This window comes from Bombus terrestris, chromosome 13 (assembly GCF_910591885.1).
Source record: "Bombus terrestris chromosome 13, iyBomTerr1.2, whole genome shotgun sequence".
Taxonomy (NCBI): Eukaryota; Metazoa; Arthropoda; class Insecta; order Hymenoptera; family Apidae; genus Bombus; species Bombus terrestris.
In genome coordinates this window covers 8877052-8900857 of record NC_063281.1, presented here as the reverse complement: position 1 = coordinate 8900857, position 23806 = coordinate 8877052, and the positions used below count along the sequence as shown (strand labels likewise).

Below are 23806 nucleotides of genomic sequence, written 5' to 3'. Positions count from 1 at the left end.
AAAAATGTCAATTATACGAATGATGTTGATATATAGAAATACATTTAGATTTTGCAACGAGGTGAGAACGTCGAAGTTCGGTAGGCGCGTTCGTTTGAAAGTTTCTGAATGTTGGATATTAATAAGCAACGATAGGAAGTTCGTTGCTCCGTTTAGGGTAAACGTATCCATAGAAGCGCTTCGCAACCGAAGCTGTGAAAAGACCCTAAAGACCGTACTCCCGACCCGCTATTAAACCCTCGATCGTTCAAGTGCTAATTATTCGCTTGAGTCTAATGATGCCAATTAAAATTTTCCTGCGATGCCTTCGACCGGCGAGGAATTTCGCCTTGTTAGTTTCCTTCTTTTCCTCGCCTGGAACAACACTTCACCTACAAACAATTACTTCCTCGAATTTATCATTTTCGTTCCTTTCCTCCGAATCTGCCTTATCAATTTCAACCAACACCTCTTACTTTTTCTGGATCCTATAAAATCCGAGTTCGCTATTTACAGTGGCATGGGTATATAACTAAGTAATTCTGTATATTTTTCTGTATTAATTAATCAAACAGCTCTTGATCTACATAGACTATACTAATCTTACACTGAAATCTTGTCATATTTTATCTTAAATAAAAGGCGTAATTAACATATTAACTAATTTAAGTGATAATCATAATTGAGATTTTATTTTGAATAGCATCGTATAGAGTGTAGGATAAAATGATTGTGGAAGATAATGAAATGGTATTGATTATTGTTATTGAAATTCTATAAATGTAATATCGTAGTGTGTATCTAAAGATGCGTGAATGTACCTGGTGCCACGAATATATTATGTACAGTTTAGGGGTACGAGCAGGGGAATGGTGTCGACGTGGGGTAAAGGGTACAAGGAGGTGGAAGGGGCGGATTTGGTGATGTAGCAGCCTGAGATGTAACCGCAAGCTATGCATGGAATGTTCCTGCTCAAGTCGGTAGGTAGGGGGGTGCGAAAAGGGGTGGTTTGATCCCGGGCAGTGCCATCTTAATTAATTTCCTCTCAATCTAGATTCGCGCCGTCGAAGGATGCTCGCACGATGCGCTGTACAATCGTGCATACAATATTCTCTTGCACGGTCCTGGGCATGCATTCTAATTAGAGCTCAAGCAAATGGCGGCGTAACGGATCCACTTTCCTTCCAGTTTAAGACAGTGCTCATCGATCCTGCATTATTTGTTAATAGAGAATTTTCACAATGTCGAACGAGAATAATATAGTTCCGAGCCCTGACGCATTAAAGTTACAAGAGAATAATTAGAAACTTAGAATTTACATTTTGTTTGTGTATTAATAAATTAAGTAGAGGAATTTGTTGTCACGAAAATAGTGAATTCTCATAAAGATAATGCATCCTTCTCATAAGATTTTGTGTAATTTTAAATTTCATTCCTGTAACGTGTTATACCAAGGTTTATATATGAATCGTGAACCAAAAGTTTGAAATCACAATATGTTGCATAGATCCGAAGAATTTAAAAAGGGAAGTCAATTTAGAATTCCGTCGTCTCAGGAAATTCTGTAGCCAAAAATGTATCGTAGTCAGAAGAAGTTCAATTCAGATTGTATTAACGATAAAATCACAAGGAGTATAGGTATATATAAAATCACATTCAGTATAAGTATAACTATGAAAGTGATTTCAAACATTTAACCAGTAGATTTATTTATTGTAATATTTTTTATTCAATTTAAACACATATGATTGTCTCGCTCTTGTAACAATCTACACACCCACATGTATACATAAGAAATAGTAATTTTAACAAATTTTCAAGGATCCATTACTAGCGCATCTGTTAGCAAGATGCAAGAAAATCAAATTTAAAAGCAATGATGTTCGGAAATTGAAATTACTGTTTGAATCGTGAAGTGGACGGAAGAGAACCATGGGGGGAAAAAGAAACAAGGAAGGTTCTTAATAAGAAACGTCTCCAAACGACCATCTTGTACAAATCGGATTGGGCCCGAATGGTTAGAACGGATGACTAGTTGGCCAATTGTCCCTCGGAAGTGGAAGTGCTGATATCCAGTCTTCAGTTGGGACGAGTACAGGTCAGATGGTCATCCGGAGATGTTATATTTTCCTGTAAGCCTGCCTGACCCTGGCAATAAGAATTAATCGACAGCTCTTTTCTTCTATTCTCAAGGTTCATCGCCATTGTGCTTGGGAATCTAACAAATAATTTCCTCGTACGTTTCTTCCTCGTGACCATTCCTCGCGTCGTAAAATCTTTGATCGAACGAAATCGTAATACGTAGAACCGTCGTAACTCATTGAATTCGCGATAACTTTGATCGTCACTCGACGTACATTATTTATTTCCTCCATGCGAAAATTTTACAATCTTCCACCGCTGGACTTTTATTACCTCGATAACAATTGCAGCTTTCTCTCTATTTTATTTGAAAAGTGAGAGAGTGTCTTAACCACGGCAAGGGAGACGTAGCACAGTGTGAAAATTGATGTCTTTTAGTATAACGTCGTATAAAGTGTAATTCTTCGAACGAAAGAACGGACAGAGACGAATGGATGTAGGTCAGTGTCCTCGTTATTGTGACCGGTCTCGCCCCTCTATTTTTTCGATTCTCTTTTCTTGCTTTTGGCTTTTTTTAACCCCGACCCAAGTAGAACAATAACTATCACCGTCGAAAACGACAATCGTTATTTCGTTGGTTCTCGCTCCGTTTCCACTGGACAACCTTTTCCTCGTCGTCATGGTCCCATCATTCTGCAGTTGCACCTGCTGGCATCGCGTATTAACTAACTTTGTTTCACGGAATACGCTCGCAATACGCCGATATAACGGTGTATAATATTTAACAGTAGACGATAAAAAATCGTGTCTATCACTTCTGATCGGAGAAAAAAAAAACGAAAATGTGAAGAGAAAACCCGAGGGGGGACGAATGTAAATGTTTTCACAAATTAATCGCAAATACGCGGTGTTGATTGTTTTTAAAGTACATTGTGTTTACAGAATACCGATTGTTTAACAAACAAATGCAGAAACATTCAATATTATTCGGGACTTATGAAGTCCAGAAAATTATTATTTGTACCGGTGTCGGTTGTTTATATCCGACCATTGTTCGATCCGTTAATTATTCAGAATATCGTGAATTTATTATGTACACGGTACACGATATTGTTATAACTTTATGACGGGAAAATAGGAGTAGAGAGAGTTCGGTGCTCTCATACGTTTTAGAGATAGTAAGCTATTGAGTTAACTATCCTCGCCCATGGGATCAAGCAGCGGCACGTTAGGGGAAGTTATAAGTCTTTAAACTTTAATTTTAAGTTGAACTCCCCGGCGGAAAGTTAGTTTAGTTCCAGCTTACTTATACTTTTGCGGCCGAGTTTTGAAACCTTAAGAACCTTCAAGATTTTACAATAAACTTCGAATGGTTTACACCCAGAGCACTGAGAACGCAAAGGTACAGTGAAACATATGTAGCGCACTTTACGTTTGCTTTTACAACGTTTACCTGTGTCGTGCTATGTTTCGTTTTGCCTTCGTTTTATAAACGAAAATTCGTTTTAAATACTAGTGGAGTTATTCTAAATGAAAATTCTATGGTGTACAATTAGTTAATTAATTGGGAATTATTAGGTAATTAATAAATTGATAAACGTACAGCTCCTAAAGAGTATTTAATACTTCTTCGTCAAATCGATCCTAATTAATTAAGCTAATCATTTATTCAAGCTGATTATCGTATTTATCACATCGATTGCTGATCGCCCATTGAAACTATTATTATATTAACTTTCGACGAAATCTGCTTGTAAAATGTTTGAATTCAGAGACTCGTTAATAGAGTGCGGGCGTTCGTACAGGCTCGTATTTCTACGAAGTGAATAAATAAATTTCTGAATACGACCAAGTATTGTAAATGGTAGCTGGTATTTAAATTTATACAAATCATACATATGCGAATCATTATATAGTATTTTTGCACAAATATCCTCAGTTAGTTCTATCGTTTGTCTCCTAAACGATATCATTCAATAATTCGTCGTCGATAAACTTTCGCAAAACCAACAAACAACAGCCTCGTTCGATATTTATTTCTTTTAATATTTTTTTACGACGCGTTTATAATCTAACTTTATCTCACATATTTGATTCTTTTAACTTGTAGATTATGCTCCTACGTTTCAGCCGGGATGGGAAAATGATACGTGTAATTGATAATTAATAATCGTCCATAATATTGGTTTCTTCAAATTGAGTTCTTCGAATTCAAAATTGACTACTTCTTTCGATATAAATAATATTAGGAAAAAAGATTAGTGTAGGGTGATGTATGTGGTATCTCCGCCACTGTTACCACTCCGTGGCCGATAAGGGTGGTGGACACGGCTTGGTGGGGCGCGGGGGTGACGATTCCGCTTTGGCCCGAGTCGCGGCGACGCTAGCGCCGCGCCGGAGGCTCCAGTCCGAGCCCAGCATCACTCGTGGTGGTTTCGCGCGCGCATCCCCCGCCAAGGTGCGACTACTTTTCGAGGAAAGGGAAAGAGATTCCGTCCTGGCGATTCCGCCACGCTTTCAACCCCTTTTTCACGCGACACCCCGAAACACGCCGCGAAACAATCGACCAACTGTGTCATCAAAAAGACGAGCAAAATACGAGAAGAAAAGAAAAGAAGAGAAAAAGAAATCGTAGCGCATCGTTTCCGACGTGCTATGATCACCAGACGAAAGAAGGATCCGGCGAACGTGAGCCGACACCGTGAAGCAGCTAGATCGTCGAACATGTGAAGAAGATGGAAAGATCAGCGGCAAAAGGATACGAATCCTCGACGAGGAATATAAAGTCAAAACTACGGGAGAAAATATTTGCGTTCTCGAGGGAATCAACGAAACGTGTTGAAGAAAAAACGCGAGTGATTGTTTTCGAAACTCGAATGCGGTCAATTGCCACGACTTTGTAAACACAAATATCAACGCGGGTTTTGTTTATCCCTCGTTCATCGGTGACTCTTTTAGCCATTCGTGTTCAGTGGCCTGAAATCGAGAAATCTCTGGAATCTTCGTGTTTATTCGCGCTCGCGTTCCATAAAGTAGCACCTAGTAAGTGGAAACAGTCGCTGAGATACAGACAAAGAGAGCCAGAGGACAAGGGACATTGGTGAGAATCGTTTCACAGGACGCACATCCTCGTGCGTGATTTTATTCGTCGTTTCTCCAAGTGTGTGCGCGTTTCTTATCGAACTGTTCGTCTGAATGGAAGCCAGTACGATCTTAGCCGCGTAGTTGGACGGACCGACGAATCGTTGGTCGTTGAATATTCACCGTGGACGAGGCTGGACGATCCACGAGCGGAAAGTTCTCGCCTCGCATCGCCGCTTATAATCACGTTATGAATGCACGACACGCCGTTCCGGCTTCGTAGCGGCGCATCATGCTCGGCTGCTTGAATGTGCCAGTGCAAGTGCGAGATCCGTGGTATCGATCCGTCGATCGCCGATAAATAAATCGGGCCCCGTGTTTCGTGTAACGTGTTCCGCGGAAGGTGATAAAGGGGAGAAACATATAGAGGAAGGAGAGAAATTTTGCGTCACAGTGAGAGAGCAAAAATATCGAGGGAAGAAAGGAGGAACGAAATTAAAGTGCGCGCGAGTTGGTTACTGGGGCGCGAATGATTTGTAGGTCGGATATTTCGAAAATTGCGATCGCCAGCTGTCGGAGGAAATGTTTCACCGAATGATGGTCAGATCGGTAGATCGATCGGCAATCGAAAGTTTTCGTTCCTTGTAAGCCCCTACCACCCTGTACTTTCTTCCCCTTTGTGTCTCCACCAGTTTCTACCTTAAGCTTTCTGCGAATTGCCAGCGTAATTACAAGTGCCGCGGCTGAGAAATATTACAGGTTTCGTCTTTCCATGGAATAAGAATAACAGTGTCGCTGCGAATCCCTTCGAGGTTTATCGAATATTCTTCGCGTAATCGTACGTCGTTATTCGTTCGGTCACGCGATAGGATGGCTAGTAGCTGGTGAAGCTCGAAAAATTTATCCTGAAAGCTTGTGAAAGTGCGTGCGTATTATTATTAGAACGGTTTTCTACCAAGTGACGAACGTACATAGAGAAAGGTGTTGGAGGGCCAACCGAGGATTTCGGAGTGTGTAACCACGGAGTTTCTGTCGTTCCACGAGCTCCATTCGCAATCGCGACGCTTGATTTCGTAGCATTGTCCGGCTCCCTGCACGCGGTCCAGTGCATCAAAGGCGAGGATCGCTTTCGTGTACACGGCAACGAAACAACAAAGGAAATACGATTTATTTAGAGGTGAGCTTTCAACTACAATGCGATCTTCTTTCTGTACTTCCTTTTTTAAATCACGTACACATCGACAGGAATTATCCTTTTTACAATTTTCATTGAAATTTGATAAAACACTATCCGATATTCTGCTAACTTTATACGCTGGATTTCGTGGCAGTATCAACGGCTAGGTTTCAGGTCACGTGAAACGAACTTCCGACATTGTCTCGTAGCTGCGCACTTCGTTTCGGTGCGTCTGTTCGCGATGCAGCAAGTTTTGTTAGTCGAATCTTCCGAGAGCAAGTGTTCTAACTAGGTTGAATTAGGGTTTAATAACTTGCGAGCAAGAGCTTGGTGGCCGGGCGAGGATTTAACTGAAAGAGTAATTAAAACGCGTCCTCGAGTTTCATCTAGATTAACGCGTAAAAATATTATAGAACGATGAGGAGTAGTTTCAGCTGAAGTAGAATATTCGAGGGAGAAATATTGTTTCGAATGTAATAGATTTCGATGATCGGGGGAAGTGGAGTGGTAGGGAGAGGAACAAACTTCTCTGAGATCTTTATTAAAATTTCAGTCGGTCTTCTTTCCCGATAAAGTTTACCGATACTCTAACTGGCATTAGGTCCTCGAAGGTTGCTTTTCACGGGACGTTATTAGTTTTCTCAGACAATGCCCCGTTAAATTTATTCCCACCACGCCGCGGGTTCGGATACTTTGATACTTTAATCATCTTTCCTCGCATGCACCATCACGATTTATAAGTTCTAATCTCCGTAAGTGAGAATGAAACGAAAAGGACATTAAACTTTGCCCTTTTGCCTCGCCAGACTTTAATCTAGGTTTAACAAAGGCAAACGATATTTAAAAGAGGATAAAAGACACGAGGATAGGATATCGTTGTGTGATATATCCCATGTTAAACAAAAGTATAGAATGAACAAGGAAAGCTGTTGGTGAAACGTTTGACAAATATTTACGAACCGTTCGCATGAGGAAATCGCGTCGACATCATCTACAAAATTTATCGAAACAGTAACTCCGTGCTTGGCCAAGAATGCAGAGAACGTGCTACCGAGTGTCTCTGTCGTAAAATGTTTACGATATTTTACGAACGTGGACCGACGTTCGAATCGAACGACTAAACAGCGGATAATTTTGTTATCCAATCGATTCGAAAGATTTCTGTCGTGTTAAACGACAATAGAATATTTGAAACTTCGTTCGAACGCAATCATAGATAGTTTTAATGGGCAATTTGTCTTCTTTTTACCGCGTCGAGTAATTGCCTCGCAAGAATTTAATGGCATTTCCAGCTTACTTCTTCTATGAAATCGTAACGAATGGTCAAGAGAAAGGTTAATCCCTCGAATCGAAATCGTGGATTAATTTCTCACGAAAGAACGTTGACTTTGCGACTGGGAAGTAGTCCATGTAGCGTACTTAATCCGTCCTCGTTGCTCGCTTATTATCACTGTTACGCGAAAAATTCATGGAAATAAACGCGCGTGCTCGATTAAGCGAATCCAATCAAATTCAATACCGTCCTGCGAGAAATCTGATAATTTTTTAATATCATTCCATTTGCCGCATTTCGTCCGTTCCCCAATGGCAACAGCAGCAGGCGGTGCCGCTTACACGCACTGTCAAGCGATATTTTTCGAAAACAACTGCCGCTGCTACGGTAAACAGGATTTTAGTTTCAATTTATTTAATAATCCCTTCGAAAACACAATTACTCGTTCGCGTTTCCGCTATATTTCTCGGATAATTTTCGAAACAGTCGTTCGATCGCCACAGTGAAGTGGAAATAAATTTTCTAACTGATAATGAATACCGACAAATAATCCCTTTTACATGGAATTATTCTTGTTACGCGGACTATTCGACTGGAATTCGGTACTCGTTTGAAGGAATACTCGATGCCCTATTAAAACTCCTAAGCCACACGTTCCACCAGCTTTTCGTCCATTACGCGTTTATTGCTTTTCTAACGCTATACACCGACTTATACTATTCTCACGTTACACACACACTACCATCCGTAAGTATTCCTATACTCCCATGTTATCGCAATTACTTGAAATAAAACTATTTGATCTGATTTTGACATCTAATCTTATTTAATATAATTGCTAGATATAGAACAGAGTAATTAATATTAATTAGTAGAAATAAAATGAACAATGACCGAACAATGAAAGAAAGTTTATCCTGCAGCAGATATCTCAGTTCACTGATTTGAAGTATCTCCAAATTACATTTATTCAGATTGAAATATATATTTGTACAAATTTGTATAGATTTTGCAAAGTGTTGATTCATTCATTATAAACGTAGAGCTAGATGCACTCATATTTAATTAAAATATAATACGTTTGATCGCAGTAGGAAGTAAAAACTTAATAATAGGGAGAATTTGTGAATAAGACAAATATATACATTTTTTTGATCAAATTCCACCAAGTGACCAGATCCTTATGGACAATTGGTAGTGTATGTATAGTCGGGAGATTTCTCAAAAAGATGGGAAAACAAAAATGTTATCGAAATTTTGACAGTCGATGTAAAACGAAATTGCTCGCTTTTCGAAAATCGAAGCTTCGAAACGAGCAGAATTGACGCGTGTGGGTGGATGGGGGACGGAGAATCGAGTATAATGGGTGAATCTAACGCGAAACTCAAATGATTGATGGAAGAACGAAGGGGCGTGCAACGTGAACAGGGCGCGAGGAAACAGTTCGACGAACAAAAGGGTTGAGAGGAAGTAGTTATGCTTGTGTACCGAGCATGGTCGACACCTGGGATGCTCGAACGCAGTTAACTCAAATGCTTCTCGTAATAGCGATAGTACTGGAAGTCATCAATCGAATATTCCCGTTTAGTGACTTCTCCTGTCTTTCCTGCTGACAGGTATTTGTCATACGTTCGACTTGACTCGAGAAATTTCTAGCTTATTCCATCGCTGTCAACGTCGAGTTTCTTTATCAGTATTTTTCATGAAATTCGGAATTAAAGCTGCTATTTAGTACTAATGCAACGGAAAATGTAATTAGAATCTCTAAAAGATGAATATATCTCTCTGCAAAAGCATAATGTCAGTCTAATTTAGGAAGCTTTTACCACTTGAACTATCAAAGGAGACAAGGCTACTAATTTGTAGCTTTTCACAGGAATTTTATAGATTTGCAACAGAGTATTTTTGAGGGCTTGTGAAATGTAAATTCGTTTTGATAAAATATGAATATGAATACAAGCTTGTTCTCATCAGTTTATAAATCGTGTACTGGAGCAATTAGAGGAACATTTTCTGTCATTTTCACTTTTATGCCAATTGCTTATGTTTCTGTCTTTTTTCCCTTTTTCTTGGTGATTTCTTTCAAGTCAATTTTTATTACATCGTCATATGGACGAATCTATGAAGTTTTCCGTAATGGTCTTCAGCATTGTATAATATAAAAAGGTAAATAAGCTTTTATTTATATACTTTATGATAAAGACTTCATAAATACTCAAGTAACTTAATCTTTACAAATCTCCAGAAATCTATTGTTATATTTTTTCATATATCCTACCATTTTCATTTGTCCGATACAAGCTTCATACTTCTATTGTTCAGTGGTTCGAATGTTAATCCAAATTTACAGGTTTTATATCGCTGCCATTTGCGTGATAGAGACACATATCAAAGGGAATGCTGGAAAATCCAAATCATGGTCGTGTTCCATAAAAGTTTGTCGCATTCTCACGAATTTATTTTTCTTCCCAATTCCCGAGAAACGTTCTTAAAAGTTTTCACTCGTGATCTTGATATATTCCCGCGTTAAATTCGAATCGTACCGCGTTTTCAGCGCGCGTCTGACTTGGCAATTATTCTATTTCGAGATCCAGTCGCAGTCGCATCAGATAAAACGTATCTTCGCTAGTGATCTAGAAACGAACCAACGATATCAACGTGGAATAATTTTCCCACGTAATAAATTCATGATATCGCGGCTATTTGTATCAATAACGATGCGTCATAATATATCACCGATCGCGATTCTCCGTTAGGACATCGCTGATAAGGCATCTTACGCTACATTCCAATAGTGTGCACCTTTGCACCCAGTTTCAATTAACTTTGCATACCGATTGAATTATTGCCTATAATATCTAGAATTCGAATGTTTATGCAAATTCAAGTTTGTCCGGATATAAAATATAAAAAAATAGAACCTAGAGAGAAATTTATTTTATTTTTCATGTATTGTAACAGATGCTTTGGATATTTTGTATATCTTGTGTATTGTGTGAATTTTAGGCACTTTAGTATGTTAACAAATTAAAGCATATTTCTAAATTTTTGTTTTGTAATCGATATTATAAAACATGATCTATATATTGATTTATTGTCAAGTGAAAATTAACTGACTTTATAAAAAGCTTCGTAATGAAGCATGTAACACAAAGATTCTTAACGTTTTAAGAGAATGTTGGTGCGTACGATTGAAACAATGAATCATATATATCTTTTATGTTTTTCTGTAATTTGAAAAATTGTCTAGCTATAGAAAAATATAATTATATCAACAATGGACAAAAGAATGTGATATTAAAAATACCAGAGTATTATTTTATTTTCTCGGAGGAAGATAAAAATATGGACAAAGATTTTTTTATCATGAATTTTCAGTCAACCGTAAAATATTGAAATTCTCTACATATTCCAACTCTCTTTTACGCTCTGCGTAAAATAATATTACTCATTCTTTTATTAATATTAATTTGTACATATATTTTTTTTAAATATATTCAGAGACATTATATGTACAATATTTATTAACATCTTTCATTTGTATTCTTCGTATTATGAATACTTTTTCATATTCATAATATCAAATATTTGTAATCATACACTACAATACTAATAAATGATACAAAATTTAATGTACTTCGATTTAATTAATTGAAAGATAAATGGTGCAAATAAACACAATAGTATGCAAAAGCTTTTTCCATCTACCGTGTATGATGAATTATCGATGTTGAAGTAAAAAGTACAGAATAATCGTATGAGAATACTATTAAACGCTACGAAATTTATTCACACCCAATAGTATGCAAATCATTTTTTCACCCACTGAATATAACAAATTCTCGTTGAAATAGAAAAGACAATCTTTCGATTCAAACGTGATTGGTATTTAACACGTGTAAAAAAGCAGTGGATATCGAGGATACAAAAGCCATGGAATCGTCGTCGGAATATGTAATCCCGTTTCCGTTCAATATTCAAGAAGCCGGCTGCGCCACAAACGGGTCAAACTAATCACTCATGGGCTCATGCGGCCATAACGATTCTATACGTTTCAGAGCGAAGGCCGATTAGCAGATTTGTCATGCGACCAGGATATTCGGGGCCTCACGAATACCCCATTAGTGATCTCGGCCAGACAATAGCCCTTATGCAAAGACGGAGGCAGACTCTGCTAAGTGAACGCCGGCCTCTGATCAATGGGAATCCTATATTTCGCGGGGGGGAAACAGTACGTCATCCTGTGCAACTCTGTCCGTGACATCGTCCTTTTCACTGTGAAATGGATTAATGCACGACACGCGGGACTGATGTTACCGCGCTTGCAACAAGGGCCACGTTACAACGTGTACTATTAACGGAGCGGCACTAGACGCCACGAATTTATGGCTGTCTCGAAAAATGTTGTCGAGAGTCGTTGGTTAATTGTTCAAGGCTCGCGCGAGTGCACCTGGAATTATTTAAAACGGCCTGTTACACCCTTGTTAACGAGATTCAAGTGACACCGTTGTCGTTTTACCGGTTTACATTTTATTATTGCGAAACTATGAGCTTGTAAACAGTCGTAGGACGATGTTTTATGAGACTGGTTAGAAGCTTGGTATGGTTACAGTGGCTACAGAAAGTATTTACGATCGCTATTGTATTTATTATTACGCTTACACGCTGATTAGTTAGGCCCAGTCAGTGGGTAATACCTTTATACGACTAGAAAGATTTGATACTATAAAAACGCCCTGTTACACCTTTGTTAACGAGATTCATGCGTGATGATAGCCATCGTCGTTTCAGCGGTTTGTATTTTATTATCGCGCAGCTATGAATTTGTAAACGGTCGTAGGACGATGTTTTATGAGACTGGTTAAGAGTGTGGTGTAGTTACAGTATCTACAAAAAGTATTTACATGGCGTTGTATTTATTATTGCATTTACAGCCACGAACAAAAGTATCGGCACAGCTTGGTTTGAATCATGTAGCTACAAATAAATCAAATAAAAAACATGAGATATATTTGGTTAATTTTTATATGAATATTAGTTGTGGGGTTCGTATTTTTACAAGACTATACATATTGCATTTTAATTGTTTACGTAACAAGGAATAATGATAAAACGTAGAGTAACAGGTATTTTTGTTGAAACAGAATATTGCACATTTGTAATTCTGTAGTACAACATGTAGTGAAATATTTTTCATATGGTCCTTTACCTTTTATTATTGCCTTTAAAAAGTGTCCCAAAAAAAGTTATTTCTTCTGCAATATAATCCACAGCAAACTTTATTTTTTCCTTCTGATTAATTTTACTTATTGTTGCCTTTCCCCTTGCAACTTGGGATTGGTATCATCTGGTATCTTTCAATACTTGGCGAATAGTTATAGGATGAACATCTTTATTAAGATCTTCGTTAATTGTTTGCTGAGATCTCTGAGGAAGAGGTAATGGGATCATTTTCCACGATATTAATAATATTCCTCTTTTTTTTTTTTGCTTGGTTAACTTCTCTGAACAATCAGATTACGAAGCATTTATTACATTATCTGTGTTAAAATCGTTTAATTATACTTTTAATGGCAAAACGACTTCTTTCCATTATATTCTCATTTACTTCTTTTACAAAATTTATTATTATTCTTTGCTGTTAGTATTATTATTCACTTTGTACATCATAATGTTTTCTTTTAGAAATACGTAACCGGATGGAAAACAAATGAATGTCATTCCAACACACTGAGCTCGCAGGTACGAAAGAATATACCAACATTCTAAAAATTCCTAGGATAAGTTTGACCGATATTTTTGTTTCGATGAAAACAGCTGTTATTGTACATTTCATTATTACTCGTTCTTATGTAAACAATTAAAACGCAATATGTATAATGTTCCAAAAATATAAACCCCGTAATTACTATTTATATAAAAATTAACCGAATGTTGTGTTCTTTGTTCGATTTATTTGTAGCTATATAATTAAAGCCAAGCTGTGCCAATACTTTTGTTCCTGACCGTATACATCGATTAGTTAGGTGTAATCATTCGCTAATATTTTCAAACGATTAGAAAATGTTGGTATTATGGAAATAAAACGTAGAACGTAGTAAAACGTAGTAGGTGATTGTTTAGGTTTGTTAATTCGTAAGATAACTCACAAGGGTTAGAGCGTTATACGTTCATCGTGGGTCCGATTTTCAAGTTTTTAAAATACAGTACCTTTCTTCATAAAAGTTGATGTATCAGAAATAGCAAGGGGGAAACGTTATAGTGAAATCCAAGTCCAAGTCTGTTGATCCGATCATGATTAATGATACTTAGTGGTTAAAAGGGCGTATTTTAATATGGCATAGTTGGAAAGGGGAACAATCAATTTAGTTTAAAGATATAAAACTTTCGGGTGATAAATCCATCAAGTTTCGTAAAAAAGAGAACGCTAACGACATACCTAATCTAATAACCAATATTTTAAACATCTATATTTTTCCAGAGAATTTCATTTCATTGATTTAATATCTTCGATGTCAATATTTTTCAAGAGAATTCCACAGACAGGCCCATTGACAGTTTTCATTAATCTATATTTAATTAACGAGGTAATAGATTTTAAAATTGCTTTCATATAAAATCAGAAAATCTGACTTATCGTATCTTTCTCCTGTGTCCTCGTACGTAAAATATTGTGTGTAAAATATTCTTCCACAATTTCCATTACCATCGGTTATCTAAAAATTATAATCTAAGACCATGTACTTATTAGCCATTTTATATGCACGTCGTACACACTGAACTTTGTTTTTAGCATGCTGCGTTAATTTTTAAATTTTACGCACCTCTAGCCTCTTAGAAAGTAGTACACATCAAAGGCTAAACCTTAAGTCACGTTTATCCCAACTTCTTACGAGAATCAGCTATATGGCCCATAAAAAGACGAACAGCGAACAATAAAAAGGAATTCTGCTCTTCTTTTGTAATGTCTGCACGTTTTCGATGTTTTATCGTCTTGTCACTGACGAAATCGTCGGAATTAGATCACGTGTCGGCACGTACATCGACTGTAGCATATTTACTAATCCGTAATATTCGGCGTTACGATGGAAAAATGCTACTAATGGTTATCGGCTCTGATATACGGCGTAAGAGTATAATAAACCAGATATATTTGACAGGGTTACGAGCGCGCGAGGGAAGCATGGAAAATGTGTTGCATTGCGCTTTTGCTACATACGCCGGCCATAGTTGCCTATATATCGTGTAAGAAATCGCGCGACTTACGCGATATAATCCTTCGGCACGCGGCAAATATCGACTAATTTAACGAATTTCACGAACGCGGTGAACGCTGAATCGCAAAACGATGAAATTTCCACGAGATTTTTCGTGGCACACGCTGTAAATACATCAGCAGCGGAGTGCGTGCGTGTCCGAAATCCGTTCGAAATAGTAGCGGCGATAAATTGAACAGAACATTGCTGCGGTTGATAGAAAAAGGTTTAAATTATCGTTTCTGTCCGCTTTCACTCTGGGGTGAAAGCTTTCCATCAACATTTGACGGTAATTGAATGTTTTAAACGAATAATATAGTGTGGTGGAAAAAATAAAACGTAAATGTTGGCTTTTAAAAAAGAATGGGGGATGTAAAATGGTAAAAGATGTAAGTGGTTATAGTAGTCAGTTCGAACATTATTTAAATAAAACGTTTAAAAAGCGAATTTCACAGTGAATTTTTATGTGATGTGTACATAGTCACATAATTAATTGATATGAAATTTTATCGACATTGTATGAACATATTTTAAAAATGTCGTGTGTTACTTTATTTGTGCGGGCGAATTATTTTTTTTTTCGAATTATATTTCATTATTCAGATGTCAAATAATTTTGTACGTTATATTTTCTGAAACAATTTCTGAAATAAATTTTGATTTTATTATTTAAACATTGTCAACTGTACTACAAATGAATCTTTTCTCAGTCTCCGATATCCAAGTTAAAAATATATTATTCACAAGCAATTGAAATCAAAACGGTTGGGTGGGAAAATACCGTTACGCTGTAAAATAACTCGGTTGCATTATTTGTGATTGAAACATATTCAAAGTTCAACATTGAAAATTTAGATTAATAGCGAAATACAAATTCCTTGTTATTTTGTTTAAAAGGGGAAATTTAAACTGCCCCATTCATAACTAAGGTTCCATATTAAACACTACGAAAATTTTAAATTTCTATCACGAACTAAATTGTATTTGTTGTTTTATCTGCCTGCCAGAGTTAACTAAGACTGAAAATTATTCGAAAATAATTCATTTGGTCTGTTAGTACAGCTTTATCATTTTAGACCATAAGTAATATTAGTTTATCTGAAAAGTTTCTTTCGTTTTATATTAATTTATCAAATTATGCACGAACGTGACAATAGAAATATAACGAAATGGATCATACCTAATTCAATAAAATAATATAAAACAAAAATTGTTGTTCATTTATTATTACGTAAAACGAAAGAAACTTTTCGGACAACCAAATACTACAGCTTTAAAAGCAGAAATAAATTATTCTAGCCCTTAGAATCGTTTCCCGACGAAAACTCGTTTTTTATCTTTCTTTCTTTCTTTCTTTGCCGCAAACATCGTTTGGCATTTCATCTTCTCAATTATTAGAGTTGACAGAAGAATTCTACGGTTTACATTTCTTCACGCACGCTTTGAACTTTGTTTACTAACTATATCGTCGCCCTGTGTAAGCACATAGGAGGAACGCGAAGTTTTACAAGCATAATTAACTTCGTGCGAAGCAAACGCTAGTTGCAAGTCACCGAGGAAACAAGGTTGTACCTTTAAAAATTCGTGGTCGAAAATAAACGCCGATTCACGGGGTGATCATTAATCCACGCTTTTGAGGATGCTTTTCAATTGGTCGGCATTGTTGCACGCGAGAACGTTCTAGATTCGTTACAGCTCGTATCGAGCTGTAACGTGCCAATTAAACGTCCGGTTTCCTTGTCTATTACAAAATTTGAATTTCACTTGAACTCATCTTCCTGTGGTTCGCAATAAATATTCATAATATCGATTGCTCGTAAGTTACATGGGAAGTATTCATAGCAACGCGAGTAATATTGAGTTCTTTTGAATATCGATCGATGCGATGCGATGCGATGCGATGCGATGCGAAGCGATGCGATGAACGTACAATATGTCACGTTGACAATTGGACTGATTAATTTCCATTAACGTTGAATTAATTCCTGTAATTTCGTCTCTGAGTGTTGGCGAATTTAAAAATTCACAGGATACACATGTTGATATAGAGACATTATATATACGGTAGACTTCATACAAATACGATGGCATGATGCAATGATGCAAAGTAGGATTCGTGTTGATTTTCAGCTTTTGCAATGAGGGATCGCGTGTTTGCACGATCCCAAGCACGCATCCACGCACGCAATACGTCCGTTTGACACCAACCCAAAGTGATTTACATTGTAGGTACAGCACGGAAATACAAGCAATGTATATAGCATGATATCGCGATAGCGATATTGTACGGTGACATCTCATAAATATGATGACGCGTTCATGAGATACAGTCAAGAATTAGCTTCGTGTCGATTGGCAAATAACTTAACGCTTTCAGCTCAAGTTTGTTTGCCTGATAATGTCCGCTTCGCGGGGCAAGTTTCTACTGAAAATTCGCGTCTTGCGTTTATACATCTCTTCTTTGTTATCTCAGAGTGAACTTTGAATCACATTATCGTAGGAAGAACGTGGCAATCTATCAAACTTATGGGATTTCTAGTTTGTGTCGATTGGTGCGATAGAATCGTTCGCAGTAGTAATCCTCTTATTGTTTTAACTGAATGAACCTCTCAGAAGATTTCACCTTTTCATTAGTTTCTTAATTTCACAGAATTAATGTTCAGCTTTCAACAGATTCCGAGGTAAAGTGAAAAAAGGTAGCGGTTGTAGAAGAATCTGCATCGTTACTTCTTTGCACTTTTCGATTCATGTAATTAACCAATTTATGGAATTGACCTTCTGAACTGACAATTTCCTACTTATAACATAACTAGATTGTCCCACAATAATTATACTCTATGATTATAGACATAATAAACACATAAATATGCAATTAAACAACAGATTTTTCGAGATATTTTTCACGTGTCATCATCGAAAATTAGTCCATTGCAATCTTCAGTCACGAAACACGGAAAATTCACGTGCTACTAGATGGGGAATAACAACAAAACAGCGACATTCGATTTATAAATGATTTTATTTGGCCGAATAACCGGCCATACAAACGGAACAATAAACGAAACGCGCATTAGCAACAGGATAGACTTCACTTCCGCAAATTACCCCGCGTACCGTGCTCGTCGCAAATCCATCCCGATAATGGCGTCGATTGTTCCCATTTAAACAGCAATCTGCATTAAGTTCGCTGGAAGGGTGGGCGTTTCGATGCGCGGATTACGCTGTTTAAACCAGCGGCACCGTGAAATTACGAGGAAAAACGTTTTCAGGCTTGTCTTACGTATCGCCTGCTACCCTCGTATACGAATCGCAAACGAACAACCATAGAACCAGATACATTCAGAGGGATGGCAACGTCGAGGGACGATTACCCTGAAAACGAACACGCCGAGAATCGACACCGACGTGTATTTTTCTGTCTGCCTGTGGAGAAGTTCACGGAAGCATGGTTCGGTTGCACGTGGTTTGTCGGAAACGCGCTGTAACCTGGCTCTCGAATTTCAGCTCTTGATTCTTTTATTCGATTCAAGCCGGCATGCTGCAGTCTTTACCGACTCGTTTGTACATCGTACGTAGTGTGCTCGTTTCTTTCTTTCTTCCTTGGAAAAGCGAGGGGGTGAAAGAGAGAGAGAGAGAGAGAGAGAGATAGGGGTGTCTGTTGAATAAGGGCTGAGACTTAACGTTGCGTTAGTTTAGAAGCTATTGTCGGTAGGGGGTTGCACATGAGCGTAGCAGAGTCGTGACTTGTGCTCTTTCGCTACTTGAAAGCGGTAATACAAGGGGTGGTTACGGTTTCTGACTCGGCTGCGAGAGGTACGTGTATGAATATTTTACAAAAATACACGCTTCAAAGAACCCAGTCATCCCCTATTCACGGTTGCTCGAATCTCCAGTGCCGCACGGCACATGCTACCGCAACCGAGCTGTTTCCTTGTTTTAAAACAACTATTGTGTGTTCTTCTTGAGCGTTTTAATCGTCCCTGGACGGGTTCGATGCGTGTATCGTTCTTGCGGTTCGAACGATGGTTACACGATGTTTCAAGTGGGTATAGATTGTTTCTTAACCTTATTTGAGAGTTTCTTGGTATGTAGAATTGTATTAGATACTCTGGCTCGCAAAAGTATTGGAATACGTGTCACAGGAAACTTTTATGTCCACGTTGTACGTGTCACGCGAAACATTTTGAAATTACATTAACGTGGTAATAAGACACGACTGTCATGATTGTATTAGTAAAATTTGAAACCAATTTCAAAACGTATACAAGGATTGCGTGATATTTATTGCAAACATATAATTAAGAAAAGAATAGTATGCAGCATGGATAGCTAATGTTAAGCATATAATAAATATTAAAGATAGTCCTACTGAATATTGAAACTTATTAATATAATAAATAATTAAGTAAATATCTCGAAATTTCTATGAATATTTTCAGATCTGTTTCATATTTCACCGATATAATCAGAATACTCAAGTATCGTAATGAAAATGTTTCATAGAACGCACGCGATATACGATAAAAGGTGTATCTGCAAGTGTTCGAACACTTTTGTAAAAACTGTGCACGTTCTGTCTCTGACAGCTAAATGTATTTTCCTATATGCGAGGACAGGATATATCATGAGGGAGAAAGTTGTAAATGAAGATCGATAAACATTACCTGAAAGACGTACGGCGGGTCCATTCTTTCGAGGGCGAGATAAAGTTTCTGGACTTTCGATGCCGGTGGAAACTTCTAAACGTATAAACCGATAACAAAGCGATTCCTAAGAGGCGTACCACGTTGTTTGCAGCAACGTACGCCGCTAACTTTCCTTTCGAAACGAACTTCCCACTGAGACGCGACTGAAATTTCTTCCCGTGACCATCGTCAGAGAGCTTCGCGATCGTTGATTACGGGATTAAACGATCCGGTCAAACTGCCGCGTCGTTTATCATGAATTCCCTTTATCTCGAGGCTGAACTCTCGAACAAACCTTCGCTTGGTTTTCCAACCAGGTAAACGTCGTTGAACGACGTGAGATTTATTTTCACGCGCTCTGCTTCTTCGATACGTCACACGACTTAATCGTAAATTGTTCCCGCCGCAAAGTCTTTCAACGCCAGTCAGACAGGACATTTATTTCCCCAGCTTTCCCTCTCCCTTATGCGTCATGATTTATGACCGCGGATCGGTTTCATCGATTTCTTTGCTCGCGATACCGCATTAACCAACTCTTTCCATCATTGTTTCTCCGCCTTTCCCTTTCTTGCTGATCGAATCGTGCCGTTGTAAAATGAAATTTCACGGATCTTGCAACGAACTCGCTATTCCGAGCAGCGAAACCGACCCAGTCCTACGCTTCCTTGTTTGTTCCTGACATACATCCTCCTTTGTGATTGCGCGTAGCATAGAGAGCAAAGGCTAGTATACGTGACGCAACGTGCACTGCAATCTCCTGAAAAATAATTACGTTGTGTAATCTGAATTTCAGAAGCTGTTGGGTTGCTGTATTATATTTATATCAAGAATACAAAACATTTATATTAAAATTCTTTTTCTTTAATGATAAAAAATAGCTGAGCGTATGAGAGAAAACAGTGTATAAAGTTACTTGCGAAATTGTATTTCGATTTGTAAAGCTGCAAATTTGTAACGCACCAAGAGTATCGTGTGTGCATTTTCAAATTCCAACAGTCGTATTATTTTATTCGATAACAACGTAGATTTTGTCCTCGTTCTAGTCTCAGTTGGAACAAGTATCTCGTAGTAAATCGTGCAACGTGCATGACCTGTTTGCGTTAGGTAGCTGGTCGGTCGAGTAAACTCGTCGCGAATAAAAGTGTCCACAAGTATGCACAGAAAATCTTGTTTCCAAGTGAGCTTTGTTTGTGTTTTAGTGTACCTTCGAGAACGTATCCACCAGTAACTTGAAAAATAAGGTATTTGCGCGTGTAACACGAGCCTCGTCGGGGAAGGAAAGAAAAGAATAAAAAGGGGAGATCAGAGAAGGAAGAGAAGAGAGTAGGAACGTAACGAGCTTCAGCACCCACCATCCAATTCGGTGGAAGTTCATTTGCAAAAATTTTATTGCCACGCGCGTGACTTCCTTTCCCCTTCCTCACATTTTGGCGTTTATTAAATCCTCTTTCTTTGTTTCTCGCGCCTTTATTCCCCCCGAACAATGGTACACACGGTCGATTCTCGAACCGCGGGAAAAATTCTGTTTCACAGCTTGGAAAGAGCTTTTTCTCGTTCGAAAATCGGCACGATCCTCTGAAAAGCTTACCTCTCAATTTCGTACAAATGACCTTTTCATGTGTCCAGGGGGATGTTTATTAGAATGAACCAAAATCTGCAGCGCGAAAAACAGAAATAATGGAAAATGCGATAAGCTAGGATTATTTAAGTTAGAAGGATATTCGAGACAAGCTGAGTAATTTGCCTTGTAATTGGTGAAATTCGGTTTGCTAACAATTCTTGAGCCAGTTACGTTTGAAAATCGGTTATTTAACTCGCCATTTAATTGTCTGACGAACAGTGAAATGTGCTTAATGTACCAACGATACTTAATCTTCATTGTAAAAGTCCATCAAAAGGAAGAAAGCTTATTCGATATTAATATTCTCATCGGTTATGATCATCATAATTCAACAGCGCGTAAATTTTATTAGTTTTATTATTCCGTGCAAAGTTCTAGATTGAATTGTGAATATCAAACTAACTCGAATGAGCTTCTCGCAATCTAAATTTAATAATTCCACTCAATATAAAGTTATCCATTTCATGTAAATCTAAGTGCGCGATCAAATATTCAACACCCCGAAAAATAAATCTTATTTTCATAAATTTGTTTATTATAAGAAGATACTATAAATAATTATGGATCCCAATATTATTTGTAATTTTCACCTTCGTATGAATTATAACTTATGAAGTTGATCAGCGCGAATATCTTCTTCGATGACTCAACAATCTCAGCTCGCTGTAGGACCAAGGAAAAGTGAAGAAACAACGTCGATCATTTGCGTTACTAAATTCAGCTGCGATCTTTATTTCTCGAATAAGAGATCGTTCGCAGCCTACGGTGTTTGGCTGCTTGTTCGACTTCTCGGTAAGGAGAAACGCAAGAAAAATACAGAAACGAGCAGCAACCATTTCTCCGCTAAATGAGATTTTGATACAGCGATCGGATCGCTGCGGCTTGGCACTGTAGCGGTTCGATAAGAGAGGTGGGATTGGTTGCGATGGTGTGAGGGTGGTAGAGGCTTGATTTATCGGAAATTAATATGCTACGCTGTCGAGGCTGGTCGAAAACACCTTGCCACGTTCGTCGTTGGGATGCAACGCGGCTGGGGAAGGGAAGAGCGCGGCACGAGAATTTAAAATAGATTTGCTCGTGCCAGGAGCATCCTCGTTGCTCTTTCCTTGGCTTATCGGGCCTAAGAAGCTATCTAACGAAGCATAGATCGGTTTGGCTGAAGCATATTAATGTTACTGCAGCGTCGAGCCATTTGGAGAAGTACTAACACTGGACTCGAGGGACGGAAGGACTTCTGAACAGTGGAGATAGAGTTTCGTGAGCTCTAAGAACCGTCGTGTCCCCAAACGAATTCGGGAAATGAAGCACAGCTCGCCCGAGGAGTGATCTTGACTTATGGTTTCGGACCAACCCTACGGGGATGCTGAGTCACGACGAACATTGTCTCTCGGTTGTCTTGCGATTCTGTCGCTTCGACTGTAGACATAGAATTGTCGAGGGGAATTAGGGAAATTGTTTTATAGTATAGAATAAGATTTTTCTAACGTAAGGAGGTGTCGTGATTTAGTAATGACGAAGGTAAATACTATCGACGAGTTCTTTGGAAAAAGAAGTATAAATCTATGTAAATACATATGCTTTTGTACTTTTGTACTTTTGTGGTTGACATATACTTTTGCTAAATGTATTATAAGATCTTATATTGATAAAGCTTGTAAAACACGTTCAAAATTGTACGTAAAAATAAGATTAATAACGAGCCTAAATATTTTGTGAGACTTACTATATGCTCGAGACAACCGCTCAAACTGTATATTAAATGTATATCTGGAATAAATGTCTCGTAACTTTTGTATACATCTCCAGATTAGTTAAAAATTTCACCGTTACTGTCTCGATAGCTGTGTCTCATCACAGTACCAATGAAATTACAAAACGGTTTACACGACAAACAAAACAATATATTCGTAGAAATTTTCTCTGGCCAGACGTATCATCTATTTCGCAGTCGAATAGTTATGAAACATTCCTTGGTTTTGTAAATACGAAAAGAACGAGATTCCTTGAGAACCAACGACTTGAACTAGAACTTGCGACGCGATTAATTCCATTCTCCATTTTGTCCTATGAGCCCTTCACTCGCATGGGATAAAGTTTAATTGAAGGATAGAAGAAGTAGCCTAATGCATATACAGTGTTCACATTTATCGTCTTGAGACTCATTCGCGGTTGCAAAGCACGCTAATGTAACGCGTGTTGCAAAGTTTTCGAATTAACATCATGTGTATGACGTTTATGGCGTCAAGTTGTAAAACATGGTTTGCACTATTAATATAAATGTTTCGCACGATGTAGAACATAGTCAAAGTTTGTTCAAACGAATCAAGCATGTAACATGTATCGATTAATCGGCAATTTCATTGTTGGTTTCAGGAGTTTCATGGAATAACGACGCAACGATGATCAATATGAAGTTTTTTCGCGTGTTTTTGGCACTCCTAGGAGGCACGCACGTCCTCTGCGCACAACCATCCGCATCTCCAACTGTGAAAAGCACCGGTGAGTCTTTTCTTCGCGTTCGTACATTGATATTCGAACGGCGAACGAAAAAATAATGAAAAAAGTTCGGTTTACTCCGGAGAATCTTGGGCGCGTAACTCGTCAGATACGAAATAACTCGTAGAAGCAGAATACTTGGCAATTATACCACTC

At 38.0% G+C, this 23806-nt stretch overlaps 1 protein-coding gene across 10 annotated transcripts in view; it reads left to right on the top strand.

Moving 5' to 3' along the window:
• The first annotated feature begins 4452 nt into the window (after positions 1-4452).
• Positions 4453-23806, top strand: part of LOC100648766 (basement membrane-specific heparan sulfate proteoglycan core protein) — a 249112-nt gene continuing 229758 nt past the window's right edge. For 6 of the 10 annotated variants that reach the window (XR_007226183.1, XR_007226184.1, XR_007226182.1 and 3 more), the window contains exons 1-3: positions 4453-6319; positions 13278-13334; positions 23528-23653. Coding sequence is in view for 5 of the 10 variants with exons in the window: in XM_048411462.1 (XP_048267419.1) it covers positions 13307-13334; positions 23528-23653 (154 nt within the window). In the remaining 5 variants the exon portion in view is untranslated. The remainder of the gene's footprint in view (positions 6320-13277; positions 13335-23527; positions 23654-23806) is intronic. The other 4 variants (XM_048411465.1, XM_048411463.1, XM_048411466.1 and 1 more) reach the window with 3 other exon arrangements.